The sequence below is a fragment of the Aspergillus costaricaensis genome (assembly GCF_003184835.1).
Source record: "Aspergillus costaricaensis CBS 115574 unplaced genomic scaffold BO79scaffold_13, whole genome shotgun sequence".
NCBI lineage: Eukaryota > Fungi > Ascomycota > Eurotiomycetes > Eurotiales > Aspergillaceae > Aspergillus > Aspergillus costaricensis.
Window position 1 is genome coordinate 711,509 of NW_020291813.1, and position 13,880 is coordinate 725,388.

Consider the following 13,880-nt stretch of genomic DNA (forward strand, 5'->3'; position numbering starts at 1 on the left):
ATCGTAGTCCAATCATCAGCCCTGCTACAGTGAATGTTGATACATAGTGGCCTAAGGAGCTTTCGACATACATCCGCCCTGGGTGTCAGTAGTCTCCTCTTTGACCCCAATGCCCCGGAGGTTAGCTGCTTCGATTTAGTAAAAGTTTGATAGCAATGGCCTAGTAAGTATAATCTTGGTAAGTAGTCGAGAATGAGAATGAGGCACCTCAAATTATAGGATGTTGCGTTCCATTGACCTCAATCATTGTGGTGTATTCGAACTATTGGATGTTCGGGACTTAACAATTATGATATAGCTGTGATGTTTTTATTAGTCTAATGTATCTAGTTAGAAAGTTGTAGTATACAGAAAAGAAATGAGCCTTTTCTGACGATAGAACAATGTATACTCGTACTGTGTGGCAATAGAGGAAATAGTGCGTGGGGTTCAGCGAATGCGCGAATGGGCAATTTGAGTGGTGGAGTCTGATCACGTGATCCAGCAATCACACTCGCCAATTCCTGAGGATCCTAGTGTCAAAGAATAGTTGCCAAGACCTCCGGTAATGATTAACAAGTACGATGATTAACTCCGGCTGCCACCGATAAACTGAGGCGCAGAAAAGAGGTGGTGTAAGGTACAGTAGTATAGATGCCTGATGACAAAGGCCTGCCTGCGGTCGGAACAAGGTCGGCCCGTAGTCCGAGCTCCTACCTGGAAACTCCCAGCCTCCCCTCTTGGCACCTTCCCTCCCTGGCCTCTCTGGCCATTTCATATCTCGCGTTCTCCTCCCACCACCATCCCCACCATCACCACCATCATCACCAGCATCGCCAGCATCGCCAGCATCGCCAGCATCGCCAGCATCGTCAGAATCGTCCTCCTTCCCATCGGTCCCATCATCACCGTCTTTCTGTAGTAAAGGAAGTACGTGTTTCTTGCTGTCCTCGCCGCCAGTCCTGCCATTCCTGTGTTTTCATAGGACTCTCCGATCTCACTTTGTGACTTCGGATTGGGCATGTGCTCGTGACCAGGCCGCAAGGGCACGTACCAGTTTACTACTATCGTTGCCTCCATCACCTTTCATCCTCATTTATGCGAGTCAGGGCTGCTCAACGTCGCTTCAAAGCCCGGGTGGTCCTACTCTACTCTCATCGTTGCCTCCATCATCTTTCATCCTCCTTTGTTGCGAGTCAGGGCTGCTCACCGTCGCTCCAAAGCCCGGGTGGGAGGGTAACTCGATTTATCGAGGGTATATCGAACAGCTAATGTTGTAGCACAATGACCACGACTTCGCAAAACCCGACCGGGGTCTTGAAGAAGGCAGTTCTTGTTCATGCGCCCGATCTCGATGTTTCCTGCCGTGCCCGCCTTCGTATTATTCATGATCAAGCTGCTAACCAAGGATGCATCTTTCTTTCGATCACTGCAGATCTGGCTAACCTGAGCGGCAAATCACAGGTACTGACTTTGAATATCCCTCCAGAAAGTGTTGAACAATGTGCTTTAGCTCGACAAAGCAATAGTGAACTCTGTTCCTCCCACTTCGTTTCCATGCTCCCGGCGCCTGTTACCAATGTTTCGGCTGTCTCTACACTGAGTCTGAGCCTGGGTGCGACCGGCATTGTTCTTTGTCCATCTGAACTGGATTATATAAGCCCAGCAAGACCAGGCGACCTTGATATCCATTCATTCGCGAAAATCTGTCAATCCAAATTCCTCTACCTACACTTCTCCAGACGACAATTTGTGAATAAAGAATTCGATAAGCTGGAAATCTTCTCCCGAGCCCTACGCACAAAGTGTCTTCAAACAGTGTCTTTTGACCACTCTCGCCATGGCATGATCCAGAGAGATTGGCGTGTTTTTAATTTGTCGCCAAACCCACCCCCATATCGTCAAGAGCTCGTGTCCGAGCATTTAGAGCAGGTGGATCCACCCCTATACTGTGAGTCCGTGTCAGAGCAGGTAGTTAGAAAACGGCAGAGAGGTATTTCTCATCCTACCATCTAAGGTGCTCTGTCGTTCAGTAGTTTAATCATTGTATCTAGACCCATGGTCAGTGTCATCTCATGATGAAAGCCGAAAGAGAGTACTCCTTCAAGCCCTTCCACCGATAGGCTCTCCCACCGAAGTAAATACGCCTAGTACTCGCTCCCCTTCACCATCCTCCATTCGCCCAACCATCTTTCAGCGTGCTTCCTCCCCTGGCGACCCAGTGTGTAAGAAACTTGCGCGTCTAGAGCATGAGCTCCGTGGTGTTTCTGATGACCTGATTCGCGAACTATTAATCCGATCCGGACGAGGACATCTGCTGGCCATACCAAAGAACGTAGACCGTGACCTACCATGCGAGGTTCAGGAAGTCGGTTCTTCTGAGATCGAGATGGTTGAACAACGCCTCAAACGATATGTCGATGAAATGATCGAGCGCCGCCTCAAATCAGGCATACTGGACGAAGTTATCGATGGTGCTGCAAGCGAGTGTCGCGATCAGATCTATGATGAATGCAAAACCAACCAAGCCGAATTTCGCGAACAAGTCGACGATGGTAACTCCGAGGTACGCAACACAACGATGGAATGCCTGAAGGAAATAAACGAACAGGCACAAAGGCACATGCATGAAATAGAAGAGCAAGCGCAACAGTGCATGAAGGATATCGAGGATCAGGGAATCGAAGTTGAGATGTCTGCGAAGAGGAGTATGGCGGAGCTCAAGCGCTGGTTCAGTACCCCTGCTCAGTCCTTACCTGAAATCATGTCGAACCCTAGCCATGAGATAGATACTACTGCCAGGCGCAGTTCCATTTAGACTTGGTATGGGGTTCATAATTTATCATTATCTTCTGGCAATCACTTGGTCTTAAGTCCACATGAAAGGGGTGTAAACAAAAGATTCCAGCTATAGTTATCCCAGTCAAAGGGCCAAGCATAGCTGGGAGGCGGATGATTATGCCCTTCATATCTCCATAGTAGTTAGGTGAATAGATCAACCCATTGCCTCATTGCCACTTATGTTCAAATAGAAAGGTCTCAGACCTAGAAATAAAAGTCGAGTACGCACCTAGTCACATCATAGCGCAAAACCACACTCGCCGTGAGCCTCGGCTGGTTAGACGATCCCGCCCTACAGGTGCTCCGGCGCCGTGTGGCCGGCCATCCTGCGTGCAAACGTTCTGTGGTCCGAAAGTGATCCGTGGGGGACGCCCACCGGCCCACCGCGTCCGGGAGAGCATCTCGCGCGGCCAACTGGACAACGCTGACTGCAAGAGGATTTAAGGGATGCCAAATCATCAAACAAAAGACCATTGATTTTGTCAATTGACTTATCCGTACTTACAATAACTGCTAAAAATCCACGATATGGTCTAACACATGCTACATCTCAGATAAACATTCATCCATTGCTATCCACCTTACCCCGAACGATTAAGAATATATCTTGGTACATAGTATATGACTTCCTTTACAAATACTAGTTGCGATCCCTTTTTGGAATCACGAAAACCAGCATTCCTAGCTCATGTCTCAAGTCTTGAATTTTGTGTAAGTATCGTGAAAAGTTCGGTTTACATTGAAGCTTGAGTCAGATAAGCAATTTTAATCCTCTAAGTAGAACCTATAATTCTAAGTATAGATGAAGACCCATTTTTCCCCAGCCCTCAAGCTAGGAAGTTTCATGCAGATGTATGTTGGTTACGAAAACTCTTAACATGGAGGTGCAACTTTCAATTGACATCGTCTGATAATGAAGTGTGTTCACAATTTGTTACTGGAGTTCATCTTCCAACTATGCTCAACACTCAGCACTTTGTTTCACATACAAAAATGACACGGGTTCCATATATCTTTTTTTTTACCTGTCTTCTCTCATGGCACTTTACTATCCTCGTTAGGTCCATAGAGAGAGGATCGAGACACATATCGAGCCCATCCATCTTAAGATAAGCATAGAAGCTCCTCCAACCCGGCAAATCATAAATCCACGCACGTCGGTATTGCGTGTACACTCACTCAAAAATAAATGCCGTTTCTCTGTCGATCATGATGGAGAAAGCGATCTGTCCCGCGATGGTACGACATCACTCCACGAGAATATTCTCGATCCCCGCGTGCTTCGCAAGCTGACGACAGGAAGGGAGTTCACCCCCGTCCACAATTATTAACTTTGCCTTCATCCCTGTCTGGCCCTATAAATAAAGGGGATCCGTGTAGACTGTATGGCATGATCGCTCTTCATTTACGTATATTAGAGTGATTACCTGTCACCAATTTATGCATATTAAGCATTTCCACTCCTCCTCGGATCCGAAAATCATCTCGAGTCTAATTCCGGCATGGCCAAAGCTCATGGACTTTGGTTGACAGATCAAATAATCGGATATTAGCTCGGCATCTTGACCACCAACCACCGACTAGCTAATGCCCACCCACTGGTGGCAAAGGTTTTATTTATCATTTAATACTACGGGCGTCCAAGTGGGAACAATTTAAGCTAGATTAGGCCAAGCTTCACGCCTTGGCAGGGGCAAGGACACGGTTTGAACCCTCGTTCATGAGACATATATTACTAAAGGCTCCCGGGTCATGAGTCGTAGAGAAAAAAAAGAAAACTCGGTTCCAAAATTGTTACACACGGAGAATATCGGCGGGAAAGACATCCACCCATCTACTGAGGAATAGATGTCACCGGGGGTAGGTACACCGGGCTATTTTTGTTCTGTGTACCAGACAACGGTCGGAGTAGGATACAACCGTTGTCGGAGGTTGATGGACACGCATTGATAAGTTTTCGGTGCAGGATCTCTGTTTAGATGTTGAGCCGGTCCCTCTGCAGATTTAGGTAGTGGGTCTCGGGAGACGTTGGCCAGTTAGATAGTATAACGGTTTAGAGTCGCAGTGGTGTGGCAGTAGCGTGATTAGGGTAGATTAACGGGGGCATCGTGACTCCTCCAAAGTCTCACTGAGTCAGTGTCTGGCCAATCTCGCGGTTGTGGTGTATCCACCGGGCTGAGTTCTATTTCTTGGCGGTTGTGTCTCGACTGTCAAATGATTTTCCCCTGAGCTTGAATAGTGGGATTAGAGTGGGAAAGTCGGCACTAGATGCTCGGAGGCCCCACTGCGAAACCGGTACACTTGATCGGGGAGGCCGATAGATCAGAAGCAGTGGAGGAGAACCATGAAAGTTGAAATTGATGGAGGAAGAAAAAGGACATTCATCATAAGGATCGGACCGGTTGTAGGTACTGAATAAAACACAAAAGACAAAATTGCCACCCAAATAAATTATCCGCGCATTTAGACACTCTCGTTGACACTCACGTGGGTGACGACTTGAATGCCTGGATACATGATGCGCTCCTGCGAGTCATTAGTAGTCGTTTCCACTTCCGCCTGGCTGTGTCCTGTTACTGGTTTCAGCTTGATGCTATTATGCGCATTGTACGTCCGGCGAGTAGAACTGCCGTATATCTTCGACGGGCCAGCTGAGTCGCCATTGCTGGAGAAACCGAGGAGACGGTGGAGTCCTGGAAAGCAGGTACTAAGGAGTGACTTGAAGGAGGGAATGCATGCAATGAAGAGGGCGACGGCGACTTCCACACATGACCAGTTCATAGCGTTCACTAATGTCCCTGTAGGCATAGAATGTTAGTAAGTTCCAAGCATGTATTGAACAGCGACAATGTGACCTACAGGTATGGTCATTAGAAAACGGATTCAGATATGAGACCCGGATAATACTGGTGACACACACACTAAGCATCCAAGATGGTTAGTTTTGTCCACCGGTTTAGTGTAGAGGAAGGGTTCGCATACAGAAGACCCAGACTGAACATGATCACCAAGCCCGCTCGCTTGCCCACTGTCATCTTCAACCTCACCAGCTTAGGCATCGGCATCAGAAACAAAGCCAAGTCACTAGCGAGCTTGATCCCAAAGTTCGCATAATAAAAGGCCGTCATGTTCACACAGTGTCCCTCGACGTAGCCGGTAGCGTCCCACGCTTTGTGAACAGGCGTACACTGAAAGATAACGACAAGAGCTTCTGAGATTGTTTCCCCAATGATGATGACCAGCACACACCAACAACCAATCCGAAACCACTTCCCCGGAAAGATCGAAAGGTAAAGAACGCAAAAGGAGATTTTGATAAAGCCGAGAGCGAGAACGTAGGCGAGCATGGTCACGAAGTTGAGCTGTAATCATTCCACCGTCAGTATACATTGTCGTGGTAGTCGATGTGTCAGAGATGGTCTATACCCTTAGGAACATGCCCCGGTCGCTCATGCCGATTATACCAATATGCCTACCAAATCCATATTTGGTCACTGGGTAAGTAGGCTGTTAGTACATTATGTCAGGTCTCCTGTCGCTCGGATAAGCACTTACTGAGCATGCAGGTAAAGCAAAGAACGAATGTAAAGACCTACACAAGTCAGCAATGTTTCAGCAAAGGCTAGCAAACACACATTTAATACTGGAAAATTGGCAAACATACCCAACTGGTGATGCAGAGCACATCGTCGAAATTGATGCCCGTCAGGTGTCGAATACGGACGAAGATTCGAACCAACAGGCCGAATGTCGCAAAGACGAGAAGGATCACATTACAGGCAATGATCTCAGGAATCCGAGTCTGGGCCAGGTAGGCTATCCGCTCAGGCGTAAGATCTCTCTCCCGGATTCCTTCCATGGGGAAGACCTGCTAGCCGTGGAAAGGAAGGGACCAAAGAGTGAAGTCCAACAAAGAAGGGGATGGTCACATTTGCGAGAAAGATTGAGCGCATGCAGGCAGAGAAGTCATGACGGCGATAACCGCATATATGCCCCTGTAGTCTGCAGGGCCCGGGCTTGTTTCATCCGTCAACCACGAGTGGGGAAACGGATTTTACGACGCGTGGAATCCCCCACCGGCAGATGGTGTCGCACGTTGGGCTTGGAAGCTTCAGGGCAGGAATTGGCATTAGGCTGTGATTGATGGAATTGGCTGTTCATCCAGACCGCGGTTCACCGGACGATTTCCACGCCCCACTCGCTGATCCACTTGTTAATAATTTTACAATTTTTCCACGAACACATCCTTCATTGCCAGAAGAGGTTAAGTCTCCATCGCTGGGAGGATGGGTGTTGGCTAGAAGCTAAGCTTTGTAGGGGTTCTTCCAGATAGACCATCGCCAGGAGCAACTACCACATACGATCGATCAAGATGTTCAGATCTATGGAGGAGTCCGTCTGCCCTATGCACATTGGTCTTGCGGGAATCTTTCCGAGTTCTTCAATGAAGGGATCTGGCCTTTGGTTCCAATGAAGAGTTGCCTGCATAACTAGGCCTTAGAGTCGCTGGTTGTTGCGGTCGCAGTTACTATATCACAGTATGATCACTTGGGGCATATCAGATACGCGACCTATTCATTCCGAGAAGATCTTTTACTGTAACACGAGCAACATCAGGTGGTATAAAGATCTTCAGCAAAACCAAAGTTAGACAGAATAGGAGGATGGTGATTAAACTCGGTATGTAAAAGGAGGGAGGTCGAGAGATGCCGGACAGCCGACTGAAGAAGTCACTTTTCACACTACGGGTAACTGAAACCCACTAAGCAAGGGTCTACAATCGACACTTGTCATACGCTCTCAGATGGCATTTCTCCTAGCAAGATGGGGATAGCAGGTAGGTATACCCACATGCGCACTGAAACTCTAGTTTGTTTTACCGGCAATTGAGCATGTCGCATTTGGGGCTCATGGAGACGGGTTTGATCGTCGTGCTGTTTTGTCTCTTTGCAAGATATGCTCCATGGCATGTTGGCTTGTCTGAGGCATGGACTTCGGTGCACGGTTTGGGCAGCCTCCCAGCCTCCCCGTCACCAGTTAGCGATTTGTCATTGGTATGGACTGTTCCAGCCAGCCTTTTCTATCTTCACACATCATTCTCATCTGTCCAGCTGCATGGTTAATCCATCCGACCATTTATTATGATCTGGCTAGCATCTATGCTTCGAAGTCAGTATTCACATGGGCAAACTCTTCATGCTATTTCTATAAATATCAGTGATATCACCTACCTTCATGAGGTTTCCTACCTGTCATGTATGTTTAGATTCAAATCCACAAACGCATTATACTCATTTTACTATCTTCGAATCAGCAGTCAAATTTCCGAACATTCCGTAATGTCATTGTAATGGAATGCTTGCTGTTGGTCTCAATTTCATTGACGTCATACCACTACCCGCTGTGATGAATGAGCCAATGTTCACAGTGTATTTTCTTTGTTGTTCTTTGTTACTTGTTATATTCATTAGGCCTTTACATACATGTGAATATGAAGATATCAGGAGATTACATAGACCTTCCGACAGATGTCTCAAGGTATATATAAGCATACTAGTAAGGCCTCCAGCTCTCGAAGAAACTTGAGACCTGCGGCAATCAAATAGCGATCCTTTGCGATTTTATAACGTCAGAAAGCAGACAGATCATCTCTTAATTTTCTCATCAAGTCTTACAATTTCACAATGGCGCTCCCAGGAAAATCACCCCTTAACCTGGTCCTTGGAGCGGGAAATGTTAGTTTCCTTACCTCGATCGAACCTCTTTTCTTATGTATCCCCACACTGACCTGCACCGTCTAGGTTGGAGACCAGTCTGTCGACCCCACTGCACGCTTCGATACTCCCGACGAAGTGAATGCCTATTTCAGCGCCTTTGCTGCCCGTGAATATCATCAAATTGATACCGCACGCCTCTACTCACCCATGGCACCTGGTAGCTCAGAGCCAAGAATCGGTGCCATCAACGTTGGCAATAAGTATATTCTTGATACCAAAGTTAAATCTGGCCAACCAGGATGCCATACGAAAGTGAAGGTCCTCGAGGAGATCGATATATCTCTCAAAGCTCTGAATATGAAAGAGATAAACACTGAATATCTTCACCTACCGGATCGCGAGACTCCATTTGAGGAAGCTTGTGAGGCTATGGATCAAGCGCATAGGGAGGGCAAAATCAAACATTGGGGCCTCTCTAACTACACCGCAGAGGAAGTCCAGCGGATTATCAACATCTGTGAAGAACGCGGCTTTGTGAAACCTAGTGTATATCAAGGCCACTATAACCCTATTGTCCGAAGCGGAGAAAAGTGTCTCTTCCCGCTTTTGCGCAAGCATAGAATCGCATTTTATGCTTATAGCCCTGCCGCAGCTGGCTTTTTCGCCGGCAACCATAAGAAGCTCAAGGCGGGTGGACATTTTGACCCATCGGTAAGTGCAACATTTGGCACCCGAAGTAAATGCGGGCTAACTGATTCAAGCATATGATTGGCGCAATGTACTCCGGGAATTACCTGAAACCTGCCATTATGAAAGCAACGGATAAGACTCTTGAAGTTGCGGCTCGCCATGGCATTGGTGGCCATGCTGCTGCCCTTCGCTGGAGTGCGTGGCACGGTATTCTTCGCAAAGAGTATGGAGATTCCATCATCATTGGTTCCTCCAGTATCGCCCAGTTGGAATCGAATATCGACACGATTGAGGCGGGTCCGCTGCCTGAGGATGTTGTAGCGGCCTTAGAGGCACTTTATCATGAGATTGGTGATGAGGTGCCTTACCATCTATAGCTCGCTAGAGGGATATTTCATTGCGAAAAAACGGTAGTTACCAGTAAAACCCATGGTAGCATCCCGTACAATCTGGCGAACTGGCGACCTGTACACCCTAAGTTCATCCATGCCAATATGGGCGTACAGTAATTTTCCAAATTGGTATTAATCAACATATTATCTAAAATGTATCATTTGAATCTATCGATCGTAATGTTCGCATCAGCTGTTCTAGGTCCTTGAATACTATAAGATCCGCTTTGTATGAGCTAAGAATATAAAACCACCAGCAAGTAATACGCAATAATTCGTTGTATAAATAGCCAAGTCTTTAGCCTGCTTCGTTGACCATGAAAATAGCAAACCTTCGTATTTAAGATTGTGATTGACTAGTTGGCGGAATATGGTGAGGCCGGCATGGCTATCATACTACTCTGGGGGAAGTATTTTCCACCCTAAAGAACCCTGTCGCAGGTTATCGCGGGTGTCATTGCGATCGACAAGCCATCCGTGTAAGGGCTCAGCCGGCCAGGCCCGATAAGGTGTAGTTACCCTATTACATTAGCGAGTGCTGATATAAGAGTTCAGAGGCTGTTTTAGTGCGTCCCTTCCGCAAGCTAAAGTGACACCGCTGCTCTCCATCCGTCTTTCATTGGCTTCTTCCATCATAGCGCATCTCCGCCAAATCCTCACAATTGAGCACGATCAGCCTTTGGCCCCCAAAACACACGGACTAGAGCAATGGTTTTTCCGATCCCTTATCCTTGCGTTCGTCAGCCTCAAAGCTCGATGGCATTTCCGCCCGAGAAATCCAACAGAAACCAATTCTGGGGGTCATAATCCTTGCGCAACCAAAGGAGGGGCATATCCGACCTTGAACCAACAACCGGCATACGCTCCGGTTCGTCCATAATTATCATGTCTTCACAAGTCTGCCATGGCATGCACAACGGGGTAATTCAGAATATCCAGGCCGACCTGCCGTGTGGTGTCACCAACTCCAGCCATCCCTATGTTACCTGCTGCGTCAATGGCGACTACTGCCTCAGCAATTCCATCTGCGTGAACACGAACGACAAGGACGGAGATTATTATTATGCGGCCGACTGCACAGACGAGACCCTGACAGATCCCGCCTGCGGGACACGATGTGGTGAGATTCAATTGATTTATCTTATTTCCTGACAAGGACAATGCGATCGCTAACATGAGTATTTTCTCCATTTTCACAGGAGGCAGAAACAGCGCCGAGATCGTATACACTTCCGATGGCTACTGGGCCTGCTGCGAAAATTCATACGGCACGGTCAACTGCTCGAACCCTTCCGATGAAATCTTCCCCGGCGTCGCCCCCTCAAAACTCGCTACCATTCAATATCTGCCATCCACGGCGTCCGGCACGCCAACTTATGCGATCGCATCTTCTACCTCTACCTCCGATTCCTCGAACGCTAATACCACGACAACTTCGTCCTCTTCCTCCTCTACCGGTTCGTCGAGCAGTGCATCTTCCGGTATCGGTGCCGGCGCGGCAGCCGGGATCGGTGTGGGCGCTGCCGCAGGATTCGTCATAGTCGCAGCCATACTAGCACTTCTGTACTTCCGCCGGCGGAAGGCGCAGAATAATGTGCTTCCCCAAGGAGCCGGGGGATATAATGGGTTGGGAGATGGTTCGTGGGCGCAGACTCAACCCGTGGCTCATACAGTATATGAGCTGGATCGGACCGGACCGCATCCCGAACTCGATGGGCAGCCCAAGGTTATGTAACCGCGCATGATTATGAGGACGAACATTGATGGGAACATTTCCACTAATAAATCCATGAATGGGTTGGATGAATTGGCATTGGTTCTTTGATCTGTGAACTGCCTTGACCCCACGAAAGCACAATTATCATGATGATTGATTCTCCAGCTGGTGTTTCGTTTCACTCGCGCCCCGGGATAGGTTGGGTTTGGTCACAGTTAATACCTTTACGGCTACGATTTTGTGTTAGCTATTGTACATAATGATATTAATATCGATAGACCTTCAAGTGAAATCTCTCGGGCCCTTCATTATAGGAATCTCGCCAGACACTACCTGATGCTTCTTTGGCATACTCGGTCGAGCGCACGGGTTCACTCAAATAATTAAGGTGGTGCGTTGGCTAGACAATATGTGGTACAATAATGCGATAATAAATGGCTTCTGACTAAGGATAATTCGAATAGAGAGGCTGTGTTGTCTCCAGTCAATATCATATACAATGTTGTGTTATGCTGCCCTCTCTTTACAAGTACATAGCAGTCGATATGGTGCAGTTTGCTTGACCAAAGAAAGATAGAAAAAGATGAAAAAATCACCTCTAACCCCCAAAACATATCCTCCCTTAAGGAAACGGATCATACTGCTCCTTCCCCCAACAAGCCCCCTGCACCTCCAGCCCCGTAACATTCTGCTCCGGCCTCCCATCAGCCCCAAACCGCTTGATCAGTCCGCCATTCTCCCCAAACGGCTCAAAAGCGGGCCACCCCATCCGCTCCAGCCCGTTCTCCGGATCCCTCATAAACGCCAACAGGTAATCCTGCATAGCCTCACTCGTCTTCTTCTCCAGCAATGTCCCATTTCCACGGACAATCGGATATGTGCCGAAGTTCATCGTCAGGTCACTGGAGTGGTACGCGCCCAACCAATGCATCGGACTCACGTTACTGAAGTTCCCGGCAAACTGGTACCTGTATGTCGTGCGATTCGCATTATACCGCACGATGCTTGTATTTGCGGATACGCAGAGCCAGCCTTCCAATGTGGCGGCGTTGACACCAGGCTGCCATGGTCCCGCGGTGACGTTGTTCGTGGGGAAAGTGTATAGCGCTGCGGCCTCGTTGGCGCAGTTGGACATGATGGCCGGGGTGTTGGCGATGAGGCCCTTCGCAGCGCGAGCGGGGTAGTCTGAGAAGACGACCTTTTCGTCTGCAATGGGGGTGAATGTTAATTTTGGGGTTGTGCCGTTGTCGGTGTACTGTCCGACGAAGTTCTGGATGCGGTTGACGGAGACTTGACGCATGCAGTCAAGTTCAGCGGCCGGGTTAGTGGGGAAGTCGCAGCCCATGTGTTTCGCGACGAAGGTGAAGTTGGTGTGGTCGTGGTCGTAGTTGTCGAGGGGCTTTAGGGCTGTGCCAGATTGGGAGATTGTGGCGCGTGCGATGAGGTTGTCGTGCCATGCGTAGGTGTGGAAGTCTGTGGAGATGGAGCCGGCGGATTGGCCCCAGAGAGTGATGGCTTCGGGATCCCCGCCGAAGTTGTGGATGTTTTCGTGCACCCATTCCAGGGCGGCCCGTTGGTCGAGGATCCCGAGGTTTTGGTTGTCTAGGCCGGCGGCGTTGGGGAAGCCCATGATGTTGACGCGATAGTTGGTGGTTACAACGATGTGGCTTTGGGTGCGAGAGACCCAGGATGGAGGCAGCTGGTAGGGGATGTTGATTCCTCCGGTTTTGAAGGCTCCGCCGGTGAAGAAGACGATGACGGGGAGATTGGTGGCGTTGGTAGGAGCCCAGATGGCGAGTTGCAGGCAGTCTTCGGAGCTGGCTTGGGCCATTAGGCCAGCGGTGGAGTTCTCGTTTCCGTCCCATATGTAGAATTCGGGGACGATGGAGCCAAAGACACCGGGGTTACCTGAGACATATTGGGCGCAGGAGGGAGGGTAGTTGGTCGCGTAGTGAGTTTCATCGGAGTCGGCGAGAGGCGCGGGTGGAAGCCATCGTCGTGAGGCTACCGGGGGTTGCGCGTATGGGATAGATCGGAACTCCCGCACGGAGGGAAAGTCTGGATTGAGAAGGCCTGTGAATCTGCCTGTCCTTGTGCGGACAGTCAAGTGGTCATCACTGGCGGCCGTTAGAACCGGTAGAAGGAGTAGGAGGGTAGACAGGATCATGGTTAATGACGCATTGATGCGAAAATTGGGGAGAGTGGTTGCTTACCTTTATGTGTCCGGGGTCCCCACGTTTGTGATGACCCATTCTCCAGCTTCTGAGCGCTCTGTCTAACCATAATTGCATACCGGCATCGGCACTGACCTCGGTAGACTGTAGAGATACTTTAGAGGGTCAGTTCTACGCGGGGGTGGGTCTGATTCCAGCAGCGACATGTTATTCGCCTTCACGGGACTCGGCTGCGTACGCATCCATGATTCTGACTGCTTGGGGTGCAGAATTGCCCTGCCGATCGCGGGATATCCGAATGGCCCACCCATTGAGTGGGAGAACCTGGAGCATCCGAGGATACTATGTGGCCGGTTTTTCCGATTCCCTT

The 13,880-nt window shown here is 48.9% G+C and overlaps 5 protein-coding genes across 5 annotated transcripts; 3 read left to right on the forward strand and 2 right to left on the reverse strand.

Moving 5' to 3' along the window:
* Positions 1–1,263: 1,263 nt before the first annotated feature.
* Positions 1,264–2,797, forward strand: BO79DRAFT_145875 (uncharacterized protein; the record flags this gene model as incomplete). Its single annotated transcript, XM_025678434.1, has 2 exons — positions 1,264–1,972; positions 2,034–2,797. The coding sequence occupies 2 exons, from the start codon at positions 1,264–1,266 to the stop codon at positions 2,795–2,797; spliced, it is 1,473 nt and encodes a 490-aa protein (XP_025540475.1).
* A 2,486-nt stretch (positions 2,798–5,283) lies between these two features.
* BO79DRAFT_264157 (uncharacterized protein) lies at positions 5,284–6,887 on the reverse strand (the record flags this gene model as incomplete). The annotated part of the gene is made up of 6 exons (XM_025686753.1): positions 6,485–6,887; positions 6,376–6,412; positions 6,247–6,314; positions 5,803–6,182; positions 5,680–5,741; positions 5,284–5,618 (listed from the first exon to the last, which is right to left on the reverse strand). The coding sequence occupies exons 1-6, from the start codon at positions 6,677–6,679 to the stop codon at positions 5,284–5,286; spliced, it is 1,077 nt and encodes a 358-aa protein (XP_025540476.1). The 5' UTR covers positions 6,680–6,887.
* A 1,617-nt stretch (positions 6,888–8,504) lies between these two features.
* Positions 8,505–9,604, forward strand: BO79DRAFT_217102 (aldo/keto reductase family protein; the record flags this gene model as incomplete). The annotated part of the gene is made up of 3 exons (XM_025683345.1): positions 8,505–8,555; positions 8,622–9,248; positions 9,299–9,604. 3 exons carry the CDS (start codon positions 8,505–8,507, stop codon positions 9,602–9,604), a joined length of 984 nt encoding a protein of 327 aa, XP_025540477.1.
* A 900-nt stretch (positions 9,605–10,504) lies between these two features.
* Positions 10,505–11,354, forward strand: BO79DRAFT_145778 (uncharacterized protein; the record flags this gene model as incomplete). The annotated part of the gene is made up of 2 exons (XM_025678430.1): positions 10,505–10,739; positions 10,819–11,354. 2 exons carry the CDS (start codon positions 10,505–10,507, stop codon positions 11,352–11,354), a joined length of 771 nt encoding a protein of 256 aa, XP_025540478.1.
* Positions 11,355–11,958: 604 nt separating this feature from the next.
* On the reverse strand, positions 11,959–13,503 carry BO79DRAFT_264159 (carboxylesterase; the record flags this gene model as incomplete). Its single annotated transcript, XM_025686754.1, has 1 exon — positions 11,959–13,503. One exon carries the CDS (start codon positions 13,501–13,503, stop codon positions 11,959–11,961), a length of 1,545 nt encoding a protein of 514 aa, XP_025540479.1.
* Positions 13,504–13,880: the final 377 nt, after the last annotated feature.